Here is a 16,908-nt window from a genome sequence, read left to right on the forward strand (position 1 = left end):
AGACATTTCTGTCCATTAACATTGCTTTAGATTGTATTTTCAAATGCTGCACAGTTATATATTAACCCCTAACTCTGACCACAAGTCCCCTCAGCATTCCAGATACACCTGCTGGTAGATGATGGTGGAGAGGGCTGGGGGGTGGGGTGGAGATATGGCAGGTCTGATAATTTATACACTGCCCACCTGGTGCATTCCAGACAGCATATGTTTTGAATGTGCCACACTGTTAAGAGCGTCTACCCAGCCTTCCATTTCGACTCAGACGAGGGAAAACAAATTGGAACGCGTCAAAAAGCAACATGAGTCAACCCTATTACATGTCCAACGGTATCCTAATACCACCACAAATCATCAAGCTTCTTGAAGCTGCCACTCATTACCACATATAGTCAAAAGTGTATTGAAGTATGAACCTCAGCTACATGTTCATGAGAGACTCATAAATATAGTGTAATAATTTAGTAAAAACACAGGGGCAGTTAAATGGACTGAGTAAGACTAACAATAGTAATGACGTTCGTTTGATAGAAATGAACATCTATGTACTTGTGGGACAGGGTTCACCCCACATCCATAAATCTGGATCCGTAACATTTGTGTTAAATCCTTCACATGTTGTTTTACTACCCCAAGCAACAAACAAGTCAGTCTGGTATTGCTTAAGTGCACACACAAACAAACATGTAAAATAATTAAACTGCATAAACACAAAAAAAAGTCTGGAATCATGAGTGGCATAGTTTTTTCATGTAATACAGAGAACTTTTGAATCAAAGGAAAAATCAATTTCATGGAATACTGATGCAGCAGTAAAGATTTTGTGTTTTTATATGACAATATAACTAATTAAATACAGCCTATGAGTAATTTCAAATCTTAACAGTAAGTTAGAATAAATCCTAAATTTATAACCAACTGCATTCACTAATGTCATGTGTCTTGTATCTGTTTCAGCCTGCCTCAATAACTGCCATAAATTCTTGAGCAGGCCCTGCTTTTTCCAAGCTAAGATTGTATTTACATGGATTACCACCATGCAGTGATATAAATTCATTCTAAGTAATAGTTGGTGGATTAGTTTACAGTGTGCTGCCACAAGCACCCAGAGACACAGTACCGTAGTACACACACACACAGCAAACACAAAAATACATAACACCAACAAGATTATAAACAAAAATTCATACACCAACAAACAAAATGCATAGATATAGACAACGTCCAAAACCCTTTGAAAATAAGCCTTGAAGGTAAAGGTCAACTTCACTGTTACATCACTGATGGCCTCGGGGAGTTCATAAAAATAATGCAACAGTGCCCTCTTGGATGCACCTATGGTAGATAAAACATGATCTCTATCATGCCCTTCCAGTGGTCAAAACATGATAAAGTGCCCTCTGGTTTGTCCTTACAGTGGAGAAAATGCAATGCAATGCCACACAGGCTGCCTTACATGCTAGAAAATTAGTTGGCCTTTAAATATTGTGCTTTATGACAGAGGTAGTTTTGCTGAGCTGGAGCCCTGCAGCATATAGCTGGTGCCCTTTTTATTTTTTCACCCCTGCCCATCAGACAGCCTGATTCAGCCACTGCGTCACATATACAATTACAGTGAGATTTGGTCACTGCATTTCACCCGCCTTCACATTAGGAGCAGTGGGCAGCAAGGCCAGTTCTGCGGCAGCACTTTGGTCAGGGATACTGACTACAGAGTTGACCTACCATACATATTTTTGATGGTGGGGGTAACGGGAGCACCTGGAGGAAACCCACGCAGAAAAGTGCACATTTCTTTTCTGTAAGGCCTGCCCACAGCTTGTATTCAGAATGCACCCAAATACAAATACATTTTTCAGGAATGTACAAATAATGTGATGGAAACATATTTCTTCAATCCTATACTTGTTATTATTTGAGACAAATATAATTTCCAAAATGTAATGCAGTAAGGTTCAGGGTACTTTTTACTTTAATCCAAGTACATTTATACACAAATACTTTATTTAAATATTAATCTCATTATAATATTAATATATACAATACAATATTCTACTATTACTACTACAATTGTTTCCTTCAACTAAAGAAGATGCGGAACAGAATCTTTCAATTTCATAAAATATATATATATATATATATATTTATATATATATATATATACATATATATATATATATATATATATATATATATATATATATATATATATATATATATATATATAGTTTCTTGTTCAGTTCGGTTAGAGGAATGGTGGTGGGGTTTAGTTCATAAAACTTAATTTAGATAAAAAAAAATATATATATAATAAAACAGGGAGGGAGATAAAAAGTGCACTAAGATGATGTGGAAATGTGGAAAAAAAATCCTAATCAATCAAGTGCCATTTTTAAATCAATTTAAAGCTTTGAAGGCACTATGATTGCATTGCTAATGAATATTAGGTTAGGGAAATAAAACTAATTTTATGTGACTTCCAGTATAAACCATGTCTACTATTGGTTTTCTACCTAAATACAGATATAGATAGTAATAATTTGGTGGGTTGAACAGACACAGATACAAATAATGATGTCTCTGTGTTCCTCTAATTGGGATGTGTGCTTAAACTGGGGCCTAAAGGGCCATGATGACTTACTAAGGCAGACTGTCTGTTGATGTTCATATAGAGCTGAAATGGATGGAAGCAAATCTCTCCCTTGTAGATAAATGAATGTCTTATCTGCCAATATGGTCCTTTATTCTGTCAATATAGCTACACTACTATATAATTTTCGACCCTTATGTGTGTGCTTGTGTTTGTGCTGCACCTGTGTGTAGCGGAGGTACGGCAAATTTGATTTCCTGTACTCTGGCCCGCTCACCGTGTAGACGAAAGCAAAATGCCTTTGGGGTGAGCACACGTGCTACAATCTCCCCTGGCTTCAGCTGTTGGTGCCGGCCTAACAGAACAGAACAGGGTGGCTGCGTGGGACTTACAACAGGAGGCCGGTTTATGTGTCACTTAGACACCCCTACTCTCCTACTGTTAAATCTGGAGGTCAACATGCTTTCAGTACATTCTCCAAATTTGTAGCTGAGCTGGTTCGGTGAACTCTGTGTGTGATGTGTGACCTTGTGCTGATGGTTGACATAGCTGCACTGCAGGGTGATATCAGAATGAAGACATTTATTTCTATCAAGTAGGACAACTGGAAGACACAATAGTTATAATACACTAAACTAAACAGTATTATTTATAGTATTACAATCTTACTCAAATTGTCTTGTTTCAAACAGCATCTTACTTACATCAGGCCAAAGCTAATCAAATCATCAACTGCAAATACGGATCCAGGTTGACAGACATCTGAAACATCTAGATTCCAGTTTCCGTGGTCACTCTATATAGTTACACATTGCTGCAAATGATTTTGACTTGTAAATGATTTGTTAAGGTCTAAATTCCTGCAGCTGCGTAGGTTCGGGAGGTTTGCAAGGGGCCAGTTGACCTAAATTTTGACCTAAATCTTCATGTGCAATGCACCAAATTTGTGACCACAATAACTATACACACCTACAAGCCCACCAACTGTACATGTGAGGAACATGTCCACATACACAGAAAACTTCTCTCTGCCTGGGAAAAATACCTGGCTTTGCACTGTGAGGCAGAGTCCAGGCAGAAATAGTGGGTATCTCAACAATGTCCCCTCAGCGTTGCAAAGCCCCACACAGAAAATGTGAAAAAAGAAAACGTCAATATTGTGCACAGCAATGAAGCAACTAAAAAAGATTTGGGCTACAAACCAAAATTCCTGAACACTACATAAAGAGGTGAAACAATTTGTACTGTGAAGCAGCTCCAGCAGTGACCATTATGACTTTATTGACTGTGGTGGGTTTGGAAAGTGACAAAAATCTCAGTGTGGGCTTCTGCACACTGCCTGAAGAGTCAATGCAAAGCAACAGCAGCGTTTAATCCTCCCCTTTCCCTCCCTGCACTATCTCTTGAACAAATATCAATAACCATTTGATCGACATCAGGGTGCAGAGGCCCCTTACTCATGTTAACCTTGTCAGAAAAAAATAGCAGTGCAGTGGCATTATTGACAATATCTCAAAACAGTATCTGACTCACTTATGACTCATGGAAGCAAATGTGGGAATTAATAATGCTGTATTCAAGCAAAGTGCCCACATACTCCAGCCTACCTAGTACCTACAGTCCCAACAAGTATAGTATATTTGAGAACTGAAAGGAATAACAATAGGGTAATGTATTCTTTCACATTTTCGATAGACAGACACCTACACCTCTTGTCTCTTACTGTGCACACACTGGCTTACCCCTCCTGCTTTGGATTTTCTTCACCCATGAGTCTCTTTTCACGACAGCAGGTGAGTCATTTGTGGAGGAGGCCTGTTGTTACTGATAGCTTATCGAAATGATTAAAACCAAAGTGGTAAAGAATGTAATGAATGAAAATGAACAGAATGCAAACAAAACCTAAAAAAATAAAAATACTAAAATGGTTTACTTTGGCAGTCATATACCTGGGTGGCCCACCAAAGTCTATGTGTGGGAAACACTGCAACTGGATGGGAAGGCTAATACAACATGTCAGAACATCTAGTCTTTGAACTAACCTGGTATACCTGCCTTCTGGCTTGACAGCACTTGACCAAGTTTAGCTTGTTTCCAATGATTAGTGACATGGTCCATCAGTTGCAAATGATGTAAAAAGTGTTTATGTGACCATGGGAGGGAACAGATTTGGAAAAAGATGGCATATTATAATGTAGTAATCATTAACATTGCAAGTGTAAACCATCATAAAAGCTTTTATTCATCAAAAGTTAGACCTTTTGACTAAATCAAGTCAAAATATGTTGATGTCCACTTTCTGTTTTCCTTCCACTTGAAACCATGCATTGCGATGAGATTGAAAAAGAATCCAACGTATCAAAGTTACGATGACCACAAGGGGGCACTAGTCTGGAACGGTCTGTCATTCATCTTCAATTGGAATGAATGACTTCTGGTTTCCATTAATCCAACTATGCGTGAAGTTGTGCATGTGGCGTGAGGAATATCTATGCCATATGGTTTGGATATGTGCAAAATTGTTGTCAGTTCTGTCTGCCATTTTTAAGAATGTGTCTTATGCTTCTGACCCTTGTATTAATACAGTCCTAGGGGATGGCTTTGCAATGACTTGTGCAAAAAATGTCTTGACTCTCTTATTTCTAGACATATATGGTTTAATTTCACAAGGTCTTCAAATATGAAATAAAATACAGTCTATCTAATGAATCTGAGAAATCATGGGTGAAGAATTATAGTGGGTCAGTACCACCACTATCTCTCAAAAGTCAGCCATTATAAAATTATGTATGAGTAGACCAAGTTTTTTTTTTTTGTTTTGTTTTTTTACACCTTTTGAAAATAATCAGTGCTGTTGTGATGTAAATTTGGACTGCAAAAAATTCATACATTGATAAAACACACACACAACACCCACCAAACACATGGAAAAAAAAAAGCACACAAAGAATAATGCACAAACATAGCAACAAACACTAATGAATTGAAGATATTTCATCTAAAAATTAACACTTGCATATTTGTCTTCATACTGTCTGGCAGCCTGTAGTTATATTTCCCAAGCGGCAGAGCACTTCATTAGTTTCATATGAACAACCCTTTAAATTTAGATTGTGTTCACACCAAGACCTTTAAACTCTGCCAGCTCATAAAGCATTAAGGACTGTGATGAAGGGCTGATCCCAAAAGACTTGATTGATTGTCTTCTGTGGTTTGAGCTAAGGTCAACTGCTGTTTAGTGTTTCAGGGAGCCAAAATGTCCTTAATTTAACCCTTTATCCTCATAACTGTAACTATTGTTTTTGGTTGAAAAGTTGATATAAAGAAAATGTGTTTACAGTCATTCATTTATTCACCACCTGAAAATGTTGTGCCTAACTGACAAATGAAACAATGAAAAGATATTGAAGCTATTGGCTATTGGGAGCTCTGTACTAGCAAAACTGTAACATTATGAATAGCATAACATATTGCTTGATAATGCACTAATTTGCATTTAAGTCTGTATTATTGTGAGCTGGCATGAGCTATAAACATGAAACTGGTCCTAATAACTGGGATGATGTGCATGTGCTCTCTAAGAAGCCCAATCAGCTACATGGTGACGTTATAATAAAATTCAGTTTTGGAAAGGCCACCCCCTCGCACCATATGTCCGATTGAAATTTACACAAAGCCAAGTCAATGTGCTCTACAAAAAAGCCGGTTGGACCATTGATTTTTTGCTAATAATAATTAGCATAAACTGAAAAACAGTAAAACTGACATCTACTTTTTTGATTTTGACACTCAACACCAAACTGAGTGTACAGCATTATGGGCCTGAGATACACATTTCTATAAGAAATAAAAAAGACTGGTCAAAAATTATGGCCACTGTGAGTCAAAACATCTTTCCAAAAGACGGAGCTTTGCAATCAATTTGCCATAACTCATTAACCATTTGTCTGAACATCATAAAACTTGGTAGACACCTTCAGGCCACGATTGGGAGTAGACCTACCAAAACTTGTCAGCCCTGCCCATAGGGGGCAGGACAGATGCCACTAATGTGCATCTAAACAGAACAGAATTTCACCAATTTTGGTGAGTATGCCCTTGGGGAATATTAATCTGAAGTGCCATACTGATTGGTGGGAGTGGGCATGGCCAACCTATATTTGCTCATAATTCCAGATGTCTTGGCGAAATCCTGATAAAACTCACTGTAGACATCCAGCTCCATGTCCTGAACATATACGCCGAGTTTTGTTTAATTTCAATGAAAGGGGGGCACATGGCAGAAGTTTAAGTGTGGAATAATTTAAATGCTGAAGGCTTTGTTTTGATAAAACAAGTGATTGGTCTCACTCCTTTAAATCCTATAACACAACACAGTTAAACTAGCTGGTGTGACTTTGCTTGGCTTTGTGAAGCCTGAAAACCACTCGTTTCTGACTGCAACTTTAGTTTGCATCGATTTGGCTGTTTGAGCTCAAAAGGGTTCGAAACCGCTAGCCTGCCAATTACAGCTCTGTTTTTATTGGTTTTGTGGTAGCCAGTCAAAGGACAAAAGACACCACTACAGAATCAGAGTCAATACAATCACGAGAACAAAAACGTGGAGCAAACACAGAAATGTGTAGTTGACAGAATATGATAATCTTATACACCAGCATTAATAGATAGCTGACCAGTCATCTGTAAGTGAGTTTTCTACTGTTACCAATGACTCTGGCCAACTCAAGCCATACATATCACAGCATCTCATTTCATTAATATTGTACAAGCTGATATTTTATCTGTATGACATCAAAAGGCCATCACACCACTTGAGTCACATAACAGCTTCATTTATAGCAGCCCCAGACCAAAACTCTGAAACTGTGATGATTTCAGGATTAACTGGTGTATCCCTCTCAAGCCTGGCCAAGTTATGTGCAAATCTCATTGGTAAATATATACAGATGGAAATATTTGACAACACTCTCTTCACATTGCTATCTTTTAATGTTGATACAGTGTATAAAGACATTTAAGCCTCTTTAACTCTGTCCACTCCCATTGTTCCAGATAGTTAGCCCTGCTAAGTCTACCAACTCAACACCAGTAAACCCTTTCCCACAAGGACTTAATACTGTATGCTGCAGGATGAGAACCGCACACTATATCAAATCTTTAGTACTAGTGGATATTTGGTGACAAGTTTACAGATGAAAGCAGAATCACATTGTGCAACCTGCACAATCTCTGGTATAACAGTAAAATGATAGCCAAATGACAATACTCTTCCAGAGACAGTGTAGCTTGGAAAAAGTATGAACACGGAGAGAGATGAATAATTTGATTGTTTGAATTGTGTTAGAAATTCACACATGATGTTTCAATTTAAAATATAATTTTACAAGGGATGAATGTTGCAAGTTGTGGTAGGTTTGCTGCAGGTTAGTTTTATGTGAAACTGCTCAGTGAACTACAAAGTTCATCTGGCACAATATACAACATCAACACAAACTATTTCAATTACTTGACTACTACACTTTTATGACAAACTGTGACCTTTTATCATGTAAAATTATCTTTTAAATTGACTGAACATCATGGCACAATTCAAATTAGATAAAAAAAAATTCTCTCTCTAACTTTTTTTTTTTTTTTTTACTAATTAAGGCCCCTTGGTTGACCACAGGAAGGGGAAGGACTTCAGCTCTCTACAAGTGCAGACAAAGACAAAGTCAAAAGGAACAAGTGCTATATGTCACCAGAATTAGGAGCCCCAGATAAACACTTTAAAGCATGTTAGATAGAGAGCTACATTGCAAGTTCATGTTTTGTTGTTGCACTTTGTTACATATATATATATATATATATATATATATATATATATATATATATATATATATGTATATATATATATATATATATATATATATATATATATATATATATATATATATATATTATATATATATATATATATATATATATATATATATATATATATATATATATATATATATATATACATTATACACAGAGAGGTTTATGTAACTCCCATTAGAATTTCATTTGGACAAGTAAGGCAAGTTTACTCTGTCCAATTTGGAAGGAACAGGAAATTCTTCTTCTCAAGGCACATGTTGTGATTTAGGCTACATTACAACCTTAGGCTGATTTAATGATTTAATTACAAGGTGCACCTAAACTTGAATTATGTCACCACGAAAGAGGACGCCAAAATGGCCATGGTATCTATGATGCTGCAGAGGTCCCTGCCTGCTGCCATGCAACTGTCAGCCATTTAACATCAAGATTAGCCACAGTTGCTGCCTCGTGTCAACACAGCAATGAACACATGCTTAAGGTGGTGGTGGGGGAGGGAGATGGTAGTAAGACTACAGAAGGTGACACAATAAATGTAAAATTCCTCTACGCAAAAGGGAGAGAAAAATATTATCACCAACAAGTATGGCCAGGTCATAATTAATCTACTGCCTCTGTACTTAGATATACTGACAGGAGCTGTTGCTGCAGAAAAGATGTGGGTAGTGAGGACTTGATGTTAACGTCACAAACAACCTCCTAACAGTACTTCAAAAAGACAAAGTAAAAAGACATACTGATCATAGTTTATATGCTGCTTTTCTTTCTTGCCACCAACCTGTATGAGTAAACTATGAACCACTGCTGAGTTGCAGGATCCAAAGAAAAAACACCTGTGCTCTTAAAATAAAATACTCCCAGTATTGATTTTGCTCATCCTTGCTCAAACAAATGCCACAAATTTCCCCAATGTCACAGAGCTGTAAAGCCAGCTCGCTAATCAATCGTCACATCTAAGTCCAGACAAGCGTTTGGGAAGAGCCACAGGAGGTCTGGTAAAGCCCGCCAGATTAACTCTTGTTAATGACCTTCAGTGGGATAGGACTGAAACTCCTGCTTCACAAGTCAGGTTAAGTTACCTAAGACAATGTGTGTTGCAATGTTTTGAAGATTTAGCCACATATCCAATTAGATAGACAGAGATAGATGTGCAGATCACAGATGAACTAAAAAAAAACCTACATAAAATCACACCAAAAATCATCTTTCATGATAAAAAAAAAAAAATAGGTGCAAGATTCAACAAATATTAATGGCTAAGGATGTAGAATAGACTAACTGCACAAAATTAAATGCATGTTTCCATCAAATCAGTGACAATTCCATCACAGTATTTAGCTATGATTAAATATATTAAATTAGGTAAAGAAAAAAATAAATACATAAATATGGGGGGATTTATTAACCAATAATTACTTGTCCGTCCTAATCAGCTTAGAGGAGTAACAGACTACATATAATGGGATTGCTTAATAAGTAACAAAAATAAAGGTGCAATAACATCACAGGTGCAATAAAAACAGAATTAGATTAGATAGTAAAAATGAGGATTATTAACAGGATTGCAATTTTAAATACATTTTAAAATAAAGAATGATATACCATCAATCTCACACCACTTTCCAGTCTCCAGGGAAACCAATTTTACAGTTACCAAATCATTGTAAAAACAAAAGCCCCAGACTGGAATGAGTTAATGGCAGTTTAATCCAAGTCTGACTGTGATGAACAAAGCACATTTAAATATGCATTAATTTCCACTAGTAATCTAAACCTGAATTTACACATAACAAAGGAAGGAACAGCTGGAAAAACAGTTAAACCTAACAACAAACATAAAACATTAAATTAGGCTGAACTATTTTAGTCAAGGAAACTAATCAGGTCACAGTACTTTAATATTGTGATACTTGGATTAGGATACTGACTACATTTTTAACAGGTAATTAGTAATTGTAACAGAAAACATTTTTAAAGCAACCCTCCAAACACTTGTCCTAATGTGGATTAAACTGACATAAGACACAGGAGTGATATGAAATAACAAGCAGTTTTTACAACTAGCCTCAAAAAGAAAACATGACAACAACGACAACAACATGGCAACATGACATCTAAAGGATTCATTCTATAAAGCTTAACAACAAAACACACGCTTTACAACGTTGAGTGTCAGAAAAGCAATATAAAAACATTTGGCGCCTTCAGGTTATGCCGTGAAATGTAGCTGTGGTTTTGCTGTCACCAGAGGAAGGAAAAAATCAAACCGATTCACAAGGTTTGACCCCAGTAAAGCAGAATAAACAACGGAAAAACACAACTCCGTGGGATTTACCTTTCCCGTGGCATTTTCACGCGTCAGTGTACTGATGAGGAGCAGCAGGGACTGCGGTACAAGGTAAAATTTGCTTAGACAACTTTCCCTTCTGTGACCTGCTGTCAGAGTGATATACAGCCAGCAGGTGGGAAAGAGCAGTAAGTAAGAGTAAAGTGAAATATGAAAAGGACAAAGGGATGAATGTTAATGTGAAAATGACAAGACAAAACATGTTAACCATGTTTAACTAATCTCTTTTGACTACAAATCTCCTGAGGCACAATCCATCACGGAGAACTCATCATCAAATCACAAGAAAAACAAGATTACAGTAACCTCAACCATAACTTAAGCCACGTGGATCCGTCAGTCCTACCATTTTTCAACATGCCATTTGTCTCTGACGGGTTTTCAGATCTTGCTTTTCTCGGGTCCACAGTAATAAAGCACATCATTACAGTGGATTGAGATGTAATGAAACAAGGCTATGATTTTGTTTTTTTGTCTATTGATAACTATGCAACCTTTACAGTTTTTTTTTAACTTTACACAATAGTTAAGACTGTTAACAGTCACACTTTTTTAAGGATCATTTTAGTTTATCTGTTAGGATTAATAGGTTAATTGATGACTCTAATTTACCCATAGGTGTGAATGTGAGCGTTTGAGGTTGTTCGTCTTTATGTGTCAGCCCTGCAATGAACTGGCAACTTGTCCTGGATGTACCCCGCCTCTCGCCCAATGTCAGCTGGGATAGGCTGCAATCTCCCCGCAACCCATTAAGCATATGCGGTTGTGCAGGAGGCATTTGATAATATGGTTGTGGTCCTAATGCAATACATTTATTTTACATACAACTCTGTATTCTATTATGGATTTCTACTTCACTTCAAATTAGTTCCTTTCTGGAGTTTTATATGTACAGAAATGAATGAATGAAATTCAATATTTAATAGTCTGTTCAGAGAATGACAAACACAGACCTGGTTTTTATATCACATAAGAGCAGAACAGAAGAACTTAAAATCACAATCTTTACCCTGTAACTGTAGAGTGGAAAAGACCCTGACAGGTGTTGAGATCGCTATGATTGCATTATGATCAGAGCTCAAACTGAACAAACACTTGTATGAAATATTTTATCAGTTTATGAGTTTTATCAAATTTTCTTTAAAGATGACATATAGAGAGGATTCAAGAAAACTGTAAGAGGTGGTTGAAAAAAAGTTAGAGTGTTACAAAAAAAGAAATATTTAGACAGCTGGTCCTCCCAAGCTGTGCCATCCATCTATACTCTTTTGCCCAACCCCATTTTACATTTCATCCCTCCTGAACCCCGGCCCATATAAAGAACTGACATTGGACTTAATGTGCAAAGTAGTCCTTTTTGCATATTCCATTTGACTTACGTTGGTTTATTATACCTAATTGAGTTGATATAATCCTGCTGGTTGACTCTGTATTTCTGCTCATTGTGCTGTTGTTACTTTTTGTTTGTTATTTTGTAAATGCGGTTTTTTGTTTGTTTGTTTGTTTGTTTTTGTTGTTGTTTTTTGCCTGCCTACAACACATATTCCAGCCTTGATGGGGATCTCTCTTTGATTAGTCTAAAAAGTTTCTCCCATTGTTTTTTCCCCATTAGAACTTTTAAAAGAGTTTTGCTTGGAACCACTGTTCCAAGGCCAGGAACCAACGAGTTAACAAGGGACCTAATAATACTGAGCTATACAAATAAACTTAATCAGAAAGTAAAAAACAAAACAAATATTCTAATCTATTATTACACAGTAAATTAATTTACTGTGCATGAAATACAGTTGCATTTTTAATCTGTTAATTGTAGAATCTGAGATTTTCCAATAATTTATTGTTTAATTACAAACAAGTCCTGGAAAGGATAGAGAGTGTTGTGATGTTGGGTTAAATAAAATAAATAAATAATAAAATGAAATCGAATTGATCTGACTTATTTATCTACATTGTAAGGCTTAAGTATTTTCAGTGTAAAGTCACTCAATTAATTTTAGAGTAAATCTGCAATCTATATTGTATCAGTGCAGCAACTAGAATGAAATGGTAACATAGTATTTGTAATTATAATGGCATAGATATGTAACCTAGTGTATATGGATTAAAGTAGTTGTCTGTTATCAGACCTTCATGGTAAAATATTTCTCAGAAGTATCTTATTGGCTACCACAAATTTAAGACGACCCTGCAGGATATCAGGTGGAGCAGCTCATCCATAATTCGTTGATCTAAAATAAGCAGCAGACTGAAAATCCATGTATGGCCTGTTGGACTCTTTTACTTTGTTGTTTAGCAAAAAATCAAATCAAATAAAACACACTTACACAAAATATGCACTCACAATTTTCTCGTATTCATTATCACTCCTGGGCCCGGGACAAATCTTTGATAAATAAAGTCAGCTTCCAGTAGCATCCAGGACAGCAGACAGTAACAACAGCCTTAAATTGTGACAACCTGATATCCAGTCTCACAGACAAATGACATGGTTGATCTCGTCATTGTTAATGTGGACAACAATACTAATTAATAAATCAAAAAACAAATTTAGTCCTCACTTAATATTAATTTGTAATTTTGCTGCAAGAGAAGTGTCCTGTAACCTTAGCGAGTGCTGACATACAGCTCTATAGCAAAGCTGACGGACTGAATGCAGGCCTCTTGCCGCGTTCTCACAGTAAGGCGCCTGACTTAAATTACTTTACCAGATGCATTTTTGTTTTAGACATTATGTCGTAATTTCCCAGTTCCAAATAAACACCTTCTAAAATCACACAGATAAGGTATAGTATGTTCAACATGGTGGTTTTATTTATACAGTAGATATTTTTTAAAAATACAATATTCACTTTAAAGGATGCCTTTAAGATTTTAAGGCTGCCTGTGCTATACAAATTCAACTGTTTACAATTCAACTATGTACATTGCTGAATTTTGAGATACTATTATTTATCCCTTGTGGGGAATGCAATTTAAAATAGGTAACATTGAAACGTTTTTTACAACATTTTTAAAACCTTTTAATAAGTGCTCAAAATGTGCAGTGTAATATTTTTGTATTTGTGTATTTTTTTAAAAATAGTCACAGTAATTTTATTTTATTATCCTTGATGCAAACACTGTAATCTCTGTAATCTGTCCCAAATTTGTTTTTGTAAAAATGACTACCAAACATTTGATTTAGAGGCAGATAATATTAAGCACATGAGTTGTTTTCAATAAGAATTTGCACAGTTAACATTTTCTTTTCTTAAAGCCTAATTTTAGATACAATTTTAGATACTTAAAACAAGGAACAAATTTAATAATTAATTGTACAACAAACATTCAAATCAAATGAGACTGATCTAATCACACCTCTATAGAGGAGTACTCAGGCCAGTCTTTACTTATACACAAACATCTGTGTGTTTTGTATAATTTGACATTTATATAAGTTTCATTTCCCTCTTAAAAATAAAAACACTACATCATAAAGACAACACTACTAAATATTAGATAACAGAAATGGCAGATTAATAGAGTGATTTTATTTTCTAGGATTTAAGTTTTGATTGTTTTCCACTTGTCTTTATTTTAACATTTTCACTTCAAGACTAAGACAACAGTCCAGTGCACTATACTACTTCATAGGAAATATTCAAATACTTTTACAAAAAGTTTTAGACACCTTTTGCATGGAATAGTTTTCTTAACATCAAATACACACCAAACACACTGCAGGAAATTTCACGCGGGTGGACATTCCAGCACTGATAAAATTCATCTTCCGGACATACTTCCCGCCAACACAGCTCCTTTTGGTAATTACGCTACTCATGCAAGCCATTCCCCAAATCCACATGGGACAAATGAATTTTTCATACAGCCACGTGAGCACCAGGCATTGGTCTGTACTGTATGTACCCTCTGATTTTGTAGTGGACATTAATTTCCTCTTACCTCTGCAAGAGTTCACTCGTTGTCTCAGGGGGGTATCCGCCACTTTGTCCTTTTCCAAGCATTTTTGTTTGGCCCTTCTTGACACTCTCAGCACTACTTGTCCGATCCCAAGCTTGCTGCATGGCAAAACAAACTCCCTAGCACCACCTGCAGCCTTAACACCCCTAACCTCCCCAAATACCCCCCTCAAAAATAACTATCACAGTCCAAAGACAGCAAATCGTGATGAGTCAACTTTCTCTAGCCTGCTCTGTTCTTCTCTCCCCTCACTGCATGGACAGATTACAGAAAGGCCAGCAAGCAGGAAAAGACCGGCTACTACACACTTCAGCAGGGGCTGTTCCACTCAGCTACTCCTGATCGACGGCAGCAAAGGCAACAAAGCCCCCTTTAGCCTCCTCTCTCCAACTCTCTTTCCCTACAAACTACGTTATACACCCTTCCAAGATTTTCCTTCACTTCCCCTCTTCTCCTCAGTGTCAAAAGATGGGAAAATAAGAGCAGAGCTTCTTCAAAGGGAAACAGGACGTTGAGTGAGTGAGGTTTAAGAGGGAATAACAGACGAGGTGGGCTCATGGGACAGCAGAAGGGGGGTTAGTTGAAAGGGACCAACTGGGAGTCCCTGCCCGGGACAGCTCCACGCGGCACAACAACAGGGACAAGAAAGTCCCTCCTGCCACTGCTGATTATCACCTCTACAGCCCCACACAAACACACACCCACAGACACACGCACCCTCACATAGTCTGGCCAATGAAGGGATGCACTGCGGTTCTGGGAATGCCATCAGTCACTCAGTAGGTGTCGGGATCAATTTAGCTGCTGAATCATTGGAGGGGTCTAGTCTCCAGCCCTGGATCACAGTGTCAGATTATTCACATTTTGTAATGGTCTGGCAGTCTGGGGTTTCACATCTGTGAGCCAAAAGGTGGGGCGTGTTTAGTAATAAATCATGATTAGGGGAAGAATAGCACTGAGTGAGAGCACATCAGCAATCCTTGAAGACTACACTGCGACTCAAACGGATGATACAGAGTGTTGCCTGGTTGGTTAACTTTTAGTTAGTTATTTATTTTGGTTGTATGGGGAACTGTCATTTAACAAGGGAGCTGACTGGGAACCTATATTATTTCCAAAGGAACAGTATGAGTTTGAATTTCCTAAATCTTAACTCTGTCTCCACGTAAAAGACATGATTTGAAACTAGATATTAATATTTTTAACAAATTGTGACATGGTTTAACAGTTACATGAGTAGATGAGACATAGCAAGGAAAGATACATTATGTACAACCCCAATTTCAAAAAAGGGACGCTGTAAAACGTAAACATAAAACTTAAATAACAACAGAGTGCAATGATTTGCAAAAACTTTTTCAACCTATATTCAATTGAATACAGTACAAAGGTACGATATTTCATGTTCAAACTGATGAACCTAATTGTTTTTTTTTTTTAAATATAGACTCATTCTGCATTCAATGTCTGATTTTTCAGAGACGTCCCTGCTTATATAAGCAAGACAAAACCAAGACGCATTCTGTACGTGTTACAACAGCATGACTTTTGTAGAAAAAGAGTTCAGGCACTAGACTGACCTGCCTGCAGCTCAGACCTGTCTCACACTGACAATGTGTGGCACATTATAAAGCGCAAAATACAACAACAGAGACTTTAAACTGTTGAGCAGCTGAAGTCGTAAATCAAACAAGAATGAGGAAGAATTTCACTTTCAAAACTTCAACAGCTAGTGTCCGCAGTTTCCAAACACCTACTCAGTGTTGTTAAATGTAACACAATGGTAAACATGCTCCCGTCCCAACTTTTTTTGAAACGTGCTGCATCAAATTCAGAGTGTATATTTACAAAAGACAATTATCTGTTTGAACGTTAAATATCTTGTCTTTGAAATGTATTCAACTGAATATAGGTAGAAAATGTTTTGAAAATCATTGCAATCTGTTTTTTATTTACATTTTACACAATGTAGCAACGTTTTTGAGAATTGGGGTTGTACATACAGTTGTTCAAAAAAAACATCTGGATAATGTAATAATGTTAATGCATTAAAGTAGTGTAAAACCAAGGAATAGATTTAGATTTAAAATAGATCACTATGTTAAATTGTGAACAAAACACAGACAACTGGCCTTAGTTCACATTGCTC

General features: G+C 36.7%; 1 protein-coding gene across 2 annotated transcripts in view; it reads right to left on the reverse strand.

Annotated features, from left to right (window-relative positions):
* rbm20 (RNA binding motif protein 20) overlaps window positions 1-15,403 on the reverse strand; it is a 64,307-nt gene extending 48,904 nt beyond the window's left edge. The window contains exon 1 of one of the 2 annotated variants that reach the window (XM_084716142.1): window positions 14,742-15,403. In XM_084716142.1, the coding sequence (XP_084572268.1) occupies window positions 14,742-14,863 (122 nt within the window). In that variant the 5' untranslated portion in view covers window positions 14,864-15,403. Of the gene's footprint in view, window positions 1-10,787; window positions 10,872-14,741 lie in introns of those variants that run through there. The other variant, XM_084716140.1, reaches the window with a different exon arrangement.
* Between the last annotated feature and the right edge of the window lie 1,505 nt (window positions 15,404-16,908).

This window comes from Lutjanus erythropterus, chromosome 3, assembly GCF_056507025.1.
Source record: "Lutjanus erythropterus isolate fLutEry1 chromosome 3, fLutEry1.hap2, whole genome shotgun sequence".
NCBI classification, from domain to species: Eukaryota; Metazoa; Chordata; class Actinopteri; order Lutjaniformes; family Lutjanidae; genus Lutjanus; species Lutjanus erythropterus.